The 12,023-nt window shown below is 36.4% G+C and overlaps 1 protein-coding gene across 1 annotated transcript in view; it reads right to left on the reverse strand.

Annotated features, from left to right (window-relative positions):
- Nucleotides 1-12,023, reverse strand: part of LOC139694759 (relaxin receptor 2-like) — a 70,589-nt gene that overhangs the window by 26,906 nt on the left and 31,660 nt on the right. Inside the window, exons 6-10 of the mRNA XM_071593266.1 lie at nucleotides 10,904-10,972; nucleotides 6,981-7,052; nucleotides 4,818-4,961; nucleotides 1,825-1,893; nucleotides 1,669-1,740 (exon numbers count right to left, since the gene is read on the reverse strand). Coding sequence (XP_071449367.1) covers nucleotides 1,669-1,740; nucleotides 1,825-1,893; nucleotides 4,818-4,961; nucleotides 6,981-7,052; nucleotides 10,904-10,972 — 426 coding nt within the window. The remainder of the gene's footprint in view (nucleotides 1-1,668; nucleotides 1,741-1,824; nucleotides 1,894-4,817; nucleotides 4,962-6,980; nucleotides 7,053-10,903; nucleotides 10,973-12,023) is intronic.

Genomic DNA, 12,023 nt, shown 5'->3' on the forward strand with positions numbered 1-12,023 from the left:
ACCATTTCATGTGGTCACCTATGGAGGTTTTTATGTTGTATTTTCATTTATTTGCAATAAAATGTTTGCACCATGCAAGCCCCCATAACTACGAGGGTCATCCGGAAAGTAGTACCCGTTCGTGCCGCATGAAGTGCTGACGACGCGAGTAGCCGCTGGACGAGGTCAGATAGCTTCAGTGGCTTGTCTGCCTTCTCTGAGCCAAGTTGCGTGACGCTAGCATTGCCTGTGTTGTTTCTGTGATTGTTTACAATGTTTAAAAAAATTGAGAACGCCGCCAGTTGTGAAGTGAGGGCAGTGATTAAATTCCTCAATGCAAGAAACGTTCGCCCATGTGATATTCATCGCCAATTAAAGGAGGTGTATGGAGACAATGTAATGGACGAGTCGTCTGTTCGGCGGTGGTGTCGCAACTTCAACATGGGGAGGGGGAACACACACGACGATGAGCGTTCGGGGAGACCGTCTGTCATTACAGACCAACTGGTGAGCTCAGTTGACGAATTCGTGAGGAACGATCGGCGCGTCACAATTGATGACATCTGTGAGCATTTTCCCAATGTTTCTCGAACAATTGTTCATGAAATTGTTAAACACCATCTGCATTATGCAAAAATTTGTGCAAGATGGGTCCCTCGCGTATCTCAATGAGCTGGCGGCGAAGGACTATGCAGCAGGAATACAGAAACTTGTCACACGTTATGACAAATGCCTTAATTTGCTTGGAGATTATGTTGAGAAGTAGTTTAAAGTATCCTCTTTCAAATAAAATTTTTTATGTTTGTTAATATTTACTTTTGTCTTTTTATTTCACGAACGGGTACTACTTTCCGGATGACCCTCGTAGTACAGTTAATTAAGGGAAAACTTGATAAAATTCTTAATCATATTTATCCTATGAAATTATCATTCAGATAGCTGTATTTTGTGTGTAAAAACAATTAGGGAAGCCCCTGATGGTATACAACTTGAAGTTATCTCCATACATTAAACACATCAAAATTTGGTTCCTTTAAATACATTGCTGAGACATTTTAATGTAGTTCTATTTACTAATTTCATCTTGCCAACTTGTTTGTGTGAACCAGTAAAGGGGCTTACAGTATACAAATCCTTGTCGCCTAATTTTGCCTAAGTTAATTGATATAAGTGATTAGCAATACAATTCCCACTGATCCCTCATGCAAGGTGCATTTTTTATATTGGCCTGTGCTCAGCAGTATGAAATAATTAAATTTGTTTTTCATGAATGGGAAGCATGCACCTCCTCCCTTCTCTTCCCCCTTTCCTGCCATTACCCAAGGTGAATGTAATATTACTTTAAAAGGATTTTCACTGCATTTCACATCCAATGGACAAAGAAATTTGCCCATCATGGATTTGTATGGGGTCAACAGTGGATTTTGTTTCACTAGTTGTCATGAGCTGAGCCATGTGCGATTTTACTTGTAAACATCAGGGTATGCATATCTTGAGAGAACTCCAGCTCATAATATCTAAATTAATATCACCAATACAAGTATTACTTTACAAAATGCCCTACCTTAGGCTAAAAGTCAACAAGCTAAAAATAGTCTAAAAACAATAAAATAAAAATAAAATATCAAATCCCCAACTTATTACACTTTATCTACTGGTAGTATTAACATTTTAAAGAAATACACTCACAATAAAATCAGCCCAGTCAGCTTCTTAAAGGTATTTTCCTCAATGCAGATAATTTTATTGTCATGAAGAAACCTAGAATAAACAAAAAAAGCTGTCTTTAGTAATTTATCGACAAAATTTGTCATTAGCTGTTTGAAATGAATATTTAAAACTTACAGTTCTAAGTGTGTATGTATAGCAGGAAATGATTCTCCCTCTAAAGTTAGCTCATTGGAGGACAAAAATCTGAAATGAAACAGTTAACAGAATTATATATATGACAACTAGTACATGATAAATGATGATATATTTCTTCAAATTATAATACTAAAAAATATAGTGACTAAATGGAAATATCTTCAAAACCAATGTATACCATATGATTCTCATTGTCTGACATCAAATTAACAAAGGGATTTATCAAATGTAGAAACTACAAATACAATAATCAGATCACAATCTATTCATCCTATTATATTTTCCTACAGCATATAGTATTCATATTAAATTTAAAATGAAAATTTCACCTTTTACATGGAAATGTACTTCAAACCCATGACTCTAATAGGTACCTGTTATTAATTGTCATAGCTTTTTAAGCTATTTCACTCCCTCCAGGTTATCTTACAGTGCTTGCCTTCCTATTTTTTTTTGGATTTTGAACCATTCAGTCATTAAATTCCTTATTATTTCAAATTGCTGTGACCATTATTCAGTCCTTGAGTTTTATTGCATTCTATTTGATCCATTCCTTCATTTAAAATTCATTTTTTCTATTGGATTTCCTTTTTACACTCTCTTTTCTAGTATTTAGATTAACTAACTCATATTTTATGGTTCATTCCTATTCCTTCATACCTTTCAAACTCTGAAATGTCATATGTAATGTTGACTGGAGCCCAGCTATGGGTTTGTCTCTTCTAAGTTTTCCATTAGCCAATAGGTGCATAGGTACTACTTTTGTGATATTTGTTTCAGTTAACCAATTAAATTCAACTTGACACTTGATCACAAGATATCACATAATGAGCAATGACACATCTGTTAATTTTTAGCAACATAGTATTTTTTTCAAGGGATTTTGAATTGTATATATGGACAGCCATATTGTGGGTAGAATAAAAGTAATCTCTCCCCTCTTTCAGTTTCTCATGCATATTTACAGCAGGTTTTGCTAGTTATTCCCACATGATTATATTCCACTATATATAAATTATACATTAATACCACCTTGGCATTACATCATTTTCATTTTTGTTTAAGAGAAACTTATCACTTCATGCTATGACTAATTAATGATGCATAAGTTTAATTAAACAGAGGGATATGCACTCAGGATTTGGTTTTGAAATTGGCATTCTAAAATTTGAAATTCCACCAGAATGCATTTTAAAGTAGAATTCATTGGAGCTACACGTTGCAAATGAATGGGATTAAGTGATGAGCTAGAGATTTGCCATTAGATAGAGGGATTTGCCATTATTTTTATAAATTTATAAAATGCAAAATTAACTTTTTACACTGAAAAGGGGCTTCAGTGAAATTATAAAAATGGTGAAGAATGTTTTGTAATTCAATTAAAATTATAATGAAAGAACAACAAATAAAAAATTGAAACGCTAAGAAAGAGAAATTGAAAAAACTGAATGTAGCCTGCATCTGCTGTATTTGGACAAGACTGTGGATCTGTCAACATCTTTATTTTTACTTGGCCCATCTCATACTTTTGTATTTTAGGTTTGCTTTTTTTAAGACAGCAAAATTGTCATTTGAATCTGTATCAACCCCAGGGAAGCTGCATGAAAATTGGATAATGATGTTCCTAAATTTATATCCAACCATATTCTAACTGGTAGCTGAATGTTTCTTCTGACATTTTCCATATGCTCCTATGCCTGTGGTGGCATTTGAAACAGGTGCTAATTATTATCAAACTCATTCATCTGCAGAACTCCATTACTTTCTCTCGGCAATAATTTCTAAATTCCAAACCACACTCTCTAACCTCCCTCCCTTCACATCCCAATTCCCATTTACTATTAGGTCCCTCCTCCACAGCATTTATTTCATCCATTAGTTTTACAAACTATGAAATTCTTCTTTCCAGCCACTTCTTTTGGCTTTTAGCCCTGGGTTACCACTGCAATGATTGGATCTTCTTTCATTTCAACAAAGATAAACCTGCTCTATATTAACTACCTCACTCCCCAGTTTCGTATCCAATTTAAATAGCTACTTCATGTTGACTCTCCACTTCCTTGAATATTGCCCCTCTAGTTCTCCGCTTCACCTCACATCATCCTTATCTATCTTTAATTCCTTCCTCCATTACTCTCATGATATTTTCTAAAGCCCCTGTCCTTTACGTTATATATTCCATATTCCCATTTAACCATTGTAGTCCCCTCCCGAGTCTACAACTTGGCTGTGCAAGTAAATAAAGTAATTTTCCTGGAAAGCACAGCTTCAGTGGCCAATAGAACACACAAGTCCTTCCAGAATGTTGAGGAGGGTGCATGTAATCGCACTGCTAAATTCTGAAAAATTAAACTTCTAAAGTCTTCAGTGGGAATCACCCCCTTGCCACCATGAGATGCCACCAAAATGATTTGTTTCTCATCTTTTAAATTCTGTTAGATGCAATAATCAAGGTAACATTATATTTGTACCTAGAAAATGTAAAAGTAGCCAATCAGACAACACAGTTTCCGCTAGCTCAAAGCCTAATGTGGGCTTTAGCAAAATCCATGGAAGCAGTAAACTCAATGATGTACTAGACATTTTTCTGAAAGGAGACTTGTAATTTCACCCAAGAACTTTCTATAAAAGTCACTGTCATTTTGTCATTATAAAATGAAAAATACCCTTCTTTGACCTTCCAAATTATCTTCATCATCTTTTTCCAGCCTTTGTGTTTCTATTGCAATAATAACTGTCTCAAAAATGCCAAGACTCAAATGAATGTAACTTTAATGAAATAGACTAGTGAGTGTATAAAATTGCTTTGAAATGGAATTATTGCATTAGATTTTTCCCCTAGTTTTTCATTCAAACCATTAGTTAAAAAATTTCAGGGAAATTGCGTTAAGCCATTACCATAAATTCTTGATAATAAAATCATCTAGGGTATTATATTTAGACAGCTGAGTACAGAAAAGTTAGATACTTACAGCCATTGAAGAGACTGAAGATCTCCCCAATCACCAAGGGACAATTTCTGCAGATGATTGTTGCTTAGAAGTAACCACTTCAGCTTAATCAAACCTGTGAAAACTCCTGGCTGCAGCAAGGTCAACTGGTTCCTCCTCAAAAAACTAATGAGATATACTCTATTTTGACCACTAAGGAAAGTAGGTAGTTTAATTTACTTGCAAAGACTACATTTTTAATTTAGGTTACTAAAGGCAACTTTAGGTTTCCCCTTTCCAAAATATTTCCAAAGGGTATTAGAAAAGTGTCACCAATTTCTCGATACAATTTACCATTTACAATTATCAGCCCTCAAAAATAAAGAAAAGATGTGTGCTAACTACAATTTGATTTAAGTTTACAGTAAAGGAATAAACATGGAGAAGCCAATTTAAAATTAGCATGTAGATAAATATTGGATACTCCTTATTATATTGTAGAAAAATCTGACAAAAACTGCTCTCCAAATGATGTGAATCTGCTAGAAAAGAGAAACAGTCACATTCTTGAGGTTTTTCTTCAGTATATAAAGGCTAAGAGTCTCTATTCATATGTTTTATGTTTATTGGTATTGAAAGCAATTAATTCGAGCATGAAAGCGTTGTAGATATTGTAAAGATGGGATACATGAGCTTAGCCATGTCCTGGTAGTTGTATTTTGTTTTTCAAGCCCATTTACCCTCAGTTCTACTGAATAACTAGAACCTAGAAAGCAATGGAGGTGCATATACTTCAACCAGCACCAATGGCAACCATTATCTTTTTCTTGACTGTGTGTATTTACTTCAAAATATGCCAATGAAAGGTGGCATTAATGATGATCCATTTTAGTTAGTCAAAAATTTTAATGTGAAACTCATGAGAGTGTATGCAACTCAATGTGCAATAATATGATTAAGAAGTAATGCTTAACAAATTTAAAACACTAAAACTAATATTTTAAGAAATCCAAGTTTTAAAAAATATACAAATTTGCATTTATAGGTTTCCACCTATTTGCCTGAATGGGAGTTTATATCTGTGAATGTTCACTACAATGTAGTGATTAATAAGCTGCAAAAAAATTGCAGGAAAAATTGTCCATGGTGCCTTCAAGATTGGCACCAATGATGCCGATTACAACAAACTTGGTAATCCTCTCCTGTGGCTAAGTGGTGTCATTGTAAATAAATTTATCAAGACCAGAAATTATTAAGAGACTATGTGACTACATTCCGTGGACAGGAAAAGTACCTTTAAGATTTTACATTTAAACATACAATGTATACATTCTAAAATGAATGGTCTTGAACTGTTTTTAATTGATCGCCAGCCTGATATTGGTTGCATCTCAGAGCATTGGCTGAACCCAAACGAAATTGAAATCACCAGCATTGATGCTTTCTACTCAGTTTCACACTTTTGTAGATCGATTCACAAAAATGGTGGTGTATTGATTTTTGTTAGAAATCACCTTTAAGTGCATAATATTTATGGTGAAAGCCCCAGCAGGGAGATTGATTTTGAGTTTTGTGGCTTGCAATTATCAATTGGTTATATAAGTGTGTCAATTCTGTGTATACTGGTCACCTCATGGTGGCTTTTCTGTCCTTAAGGACCTTTTTACAAGACTCTACATGCCATTACTAAGAATTCAGGAAATACCATTATCTGTGGTGACTTTAATGTTGACTTTGGTTCTTTCTCTGCAACTGACACTGTGTTGTCTGCGAAGAACATGAGCAGACAATGTGAGGTGTTAAAAACATGTCTTATAGGAACGAATAAAGATTATTATTATTATTATTGGATATTTCTAATGGGCTCTCTTCAAGGGCTCTTAGGCCTTGGTATCAATATATGCTGAAATGTGACCAGCACCTATATGTAGAACCAATTATGGAAAAATTACTAGCACCCATGAGCTAATAATGCCTCAGTTTTGTCTGATGCATACTATATAAAGAAATATGCATACAGATTTGGATTCTGATAATGAAATACTATTAGAAAGGAATTTATAAGATTCATCTTCCCCTCTAGTGCTGAATTCAACATGCTTGTTAGATTTGAGGGTCCCAAATTTCACATGTGATTATTTATCAGTGAGCAATTTTGAAAAATCCAATGGTCTGGCAGGAACTTCATAATTCTCAGCTACTTACAGTTTTTCTAGGTTTGTTTGGTTGCTGAACGCCCCTGGCTCAAGATGAGTGATTCCATTGCCATCCAAGTGGCTGAAAGAGAATTCACATTCTTCTACACATTTTCATGCATGCATCAATGCAGATGATAAGTGTACATATACAATCAATTTATTATAGTGTTAACATTTCATTGAAAAGCTTGCAAGCAAAGTTAATTTGTACTGCCTGTGTTTAAATTGAGGATAATATCATGATTCATTACACTTGATTGGCAAATCAACTGAGGAGAAATTTTGGCTAGTTGAAAAATACCTCTGAAAAATGAAAGAAATATATTTTCAAATAAATGGTCATAAGGCATACATAGTTTGAAAGAAAGATTTTCAATCATGCACAAAGTATATCAAAACAAATGTTTGTTTGAGGTAGCAAAATAAATTTGTGCATAAAAGTCTTCCCCACATTAGAATAGCAGTTAGAATTGGTTTTACATAACTATCGAGTAGATGGCAAAGAAAGAGAGTTCATGGGACACTCTGGTACAGAAAAAATATTAAAAGAATTACCTACTCCTATGTGATCCAAAAAGGAGATAATGGAACAAATTCAAATCGCAAAAAAGATGTATGGAGAAGAGTAAAAGTTAGAGGAAGGCAGAGTCTAAGACAGTATGGTGTTATGTTTTATGCGGTCAAAGAGACTCTCAAAATTAGTATTACGCATATTAGAAGTCTTGTGAAAAGGCAAATAAAGATACAAAATAGGCGTAATTGATAATATAACTTCCCATTGCAATCCCACTAAGAAATAATACCCATAAGTAGTTCCAACTTGCATAAAATGCATGATATATCAATTTTCCAAGTGACAATCTTATGGATTTCATACTAGACCATTGATTTCACCCACATAATGATTACTTGCAAAAGTGGGGGATAGGTGGAAAGAGTGATCACATCTGATAACGGAGGAATGCAAGCCCTAATGAGAAATGGGGGAATAAGTTTGGGGCAGGAGGGCATTGGCCCTACCACCCTTAGTAAGAAAGAGTACAGGTCAAACATGTAAGGATTTTTCTCTCATAGCTGCCTGTGTATAAGTACAAGCATATTTCCTGAAACATAAGAGTTAAAGTGGCAGGCAGTTGAGTCACAATTACCATTTTAAAAATAGAAGTCTCAGTTTCTGTAAGACACAGGGAATGTGGAGTAGATGAGGTGGCCTTCAGGGGAATTTGTGAGGTTATTATTACCAACAAATACTGTTTACAATAACATTTTCCAATATTTATCACATGAACTACAAAAACCTAAGGCAAACAGTGTTCAAATGACTTGTCTTATTAATACCATAGATATCAGCAATGATGAAAGGGAGCGATCCAGGTATCCTAGCGATGATCATCTTAAAGACGGCAAGGCCCCTTTGGCCCCTTTATCAACCCCCAAGCCCTACCTTTTTCTCATGACCCCATAATTTAATGGATTTTATTTCCCTCAATAGGGGACCCAACAGGAAAATGTGATGTATATTGTCGCATCCGCGTGTTCTGATGTATGATTTACCAGCAAAGTAATGGCGTGGGTCCGAGCATCCAAGTCACCACTGGTGACTCGATGTGGACATAAGCCCACAGTGATAACTGGTGACTCGCCGTGGACTACGGACCAGTGGTTTGTGCCGAACCCCCCCCATCCCTTTTCTGCCTGGAGAGGGATGTTGATAACGACGACGGGTGACTGATGTGATCCCGAAGAAGCCAGTCTGGGACTTGAGATCACAGAGGAAGGTTGGGCTGGGCCCCTCCTTCTGGTTGGAAGCACCAAGCTGTGTCAAGGGGATATAGTATACATTGTTGTAAACTCTTTTTCTGCCTAGACTACATTAAATTTGGGTTAAATCGGGGCCGCCGTTGTACGCTCTTTAGTTGTTTCTTTTCTCCCATTTCCATCAACGAACTCCTCTCCACCCCATAACCCACCAAACAAAAGCCCCCGTTTACCCTTGAGGCAGCCACTCAACCCATTGGGTTCTTTCTCATGTCGCCAATATACCCTCTAAATAATGCTATGGGGGTAGATAATATTCCTGCGGAACTACTGAAATGTTTAGGCAAATATGGGAGGAAGAGGCTATATGGGCTGATTGGTAGTATATATGAGGAAGGAATGTGGCCGGAAGAATTTGTGAGATCAGTTTTGGTTCCTATTCTGAAAAAGGTTAAGGCTACATCATGTGAAGACTACAGGACAATAAGTTTGATATCCCACGCAGCTAGAGTTGTTCTCAGGATCATAAACAAAAGTATAGAGAGTAGGGCAAATGATAACTTTGGGGATGATCAGTTTGGGTTTAGGGAGGGGAGAGGTACGGGTGATGCCGTTGCAGTAATGAGATCATTAATCGAGAGGAATATAGAACACAACCAGGAGGTATTTGCCTGTTTCGTAGATTTTGAAAAAGCATTTGATAGAGTAAATTAGGAAAAACAAATGAGTATATTGCAGAAAATAGGAATAGACTGGATGGAAGGAGGCTAATCCGCAACCTGTACATGTCTCATACTACTCAGGTGCAAGTGGGGAATGGGGAGTCCGGATGGGCAGTGTAAGGAAGAGGTGTAAGGCAGGGTTGCCCATTATCACCGTTGCTGTTCAACCTGTATGTAGAGGAAATGATTAAAGAGGCATGGGAAGAACTGGAAGTAGGAATGAAAGTGGGCATGGAATTCGTAAAATCAGTTAGGTTTGCTGATGACCAAGCTTTTGTTTGTCAGTCAGCCAAGGGGTTGCAAGCATTGCTGAGTGAATTGGAAATTCAGTGCAAGAGGTATGGGATGAGAATCAATATTAATAAAACAAAGGTTATGCGATTTTCTAGAAGGAAAAAGGCTAAGCTAAACATTAAAAAGGGAAGGCAAAAGCTAAAGCAGATAGAACAGTTTATGTATCTCGGAAGTGCTTTGGACCAACATGGTCAAAGTAGTGGGGTCGTAAGGAGAAGAATTGCACTAGGCAAAGAGGCTTTCACCAGGAGAAGGGAGTTGATGACAGGGATGTTGAGTAAGGAAAGATATTAAGAAAAGACTGATAAAAACTTCGATATGGAGCATAGCTATGTACGTATATAGTAAACGTGGCCATTGAAGCAGGAGGATAGACATTGACTGGAGGCTTTTTAAATGTTGGTGTGGAGAAGAATGGAGAAGGTGAAATTGACCGAGAAGAAAAGAAGCTATGGTAATCCAAGGCCAAATAAAACTATATATAAACCAGCATGCTAGAAAATAAGGGCTAATGGTAAATAATAATTTCAATACCATCAACATTGTGCCTCATATTTTACTGCCAAATAACACTCATTACTCCTGTAACCCTTGAAACTATTAGTGTAAGCCATATGAAACACAGGAACAGTTAAGGATTAAGGGGAAAATCTTGCAAATGTAACCTCATTTATTCATTCTTAAATGCAAATTTTTCTTTGTGCTATGATGCTCCACAGTTTTATGATAATCATGTGAAATTTCACCAAGATATTTATGTGGAAACATGTGCCTTTATTAGACGAGGGCTGGAGCAGGGGATTAGAAAGAAAATTTGCTAGAATCAGCATCTCTCCTTAAAGCATGGCCATAACATATTATGTAGGCTGGTCAGCAAAAAATTGATACAATGAATAATATAAAGCATGTTTCATCGACAGTGAAGGGACCCAAACTTCTGAATGCAAAATATGTACGTGCAGGAAAGAGTATGCAAAAGAAAAACGGAGGGGGGTTCCATCCACTTATTAGGAACTTCATATTATGAATAAAAGAAATGTGGCCACCCAAGTGGGAAGGAAGTCCCATATTATGATGCATAGTGGGTATAACATGAGCTCTAGATAGTAAAATAGGAAATTGATACCAGCAAAAGAACAATTACAAACAAACTTACATGAGTTCTAGATTGTATCTTGAAAATGCTCCAGCCTTTATTTGCTGGATGGAGTTGTTTGACAGGACCCTGGAAGGTATCAATGTCAGATCATCAGATTTCATGCATGCATATATGTATATATATATATATATATATATATATATATATATATATATATATATATATATATATATATATATATATATATATATATATACTACCTTGATCAAAAAGTTCCCAGAATTTATTCAGAAAATTAAAAATACAAGTTTATTCATCTAAATCTATATTGTCCCCTTCAAAGTAATCCCCATCGACTGCAACACACTTATGCCAGCGCTTGATCCAATCCTCGAAACATTTTTTATATTCGGTTTTCGGTATGTCCATCAGTGCTTCCTGCGATTTTTCCATTACTTCCTCTCGGCTGCTAAAACGCGTTCCCCGTAATGGTTTTTTAACTCGATTGAACAGAAAGAAGTCACAGGGAGCCAAATCAGGTGAATTCGGTGGCTGTTGGATGGTATTTGTTGCATTTTTCGTCAAAAAATTACGAATAATGATAGCACTGTGCGACGGTGCGTTATCATGGTGCAAAATCCACGAGTTTTCTGCCCACATTTCTGGTCTCTTTCGGCGAATTGCTTCACGCAAACGTCTCATAACGCCCAAATAATACTCTTTGTTTACTGTCTGGCCTTCTGGCAAAAATTCATGATGCACTACACCGTTGTAATCCATGAAAACCGTCAGCATTGCCTTCTTTTTTGACTGAAAACGACGTGGTTTTCTGGTCTCGGCTCATTTGGTGAACGCCATTCACTTGCCTGATGTCTGGATTGCGTGTCGTACTCATAAACCCACGTCTCGTCTCCAGTAATGATCCTTTTGATGAATGTGGGATCGGATTCAGCCTCGCAAATCATGTCTTTTGCGACGTCAACACGGTCTCTTTTTTGCATGAAATTGAGGTCTTTTGGCACCAACTTTGCTGCTACACGACGGAAACCCAAATCATTAACCACAATGTCTTGGGCGGATCCATAGGCGATGTTCAAGTCCTCCGCTATTTCTCTGATGGTTAATTTGCGGTTATTGACCAACATTTCTTTTACTTTATCAATTTTTTCACCGACTT

The sequence above is a fragment of the Hetaerina americana genome, unplaced genomic scaffold (assembly GCF_022747635.1).
Source record: "Hetaerina americana unplaced genomic scaffold, ioHetAmer1.1.p SCAF_54, whole genome shotgun sequence".
NCBI classification, from domain to species: domain Eukaryota; kingdom Metazoa; phylum Arthropoda; class Insecta; order Odonata; family Calopterygidae; genus Hetaerina; species Hetaerina americana.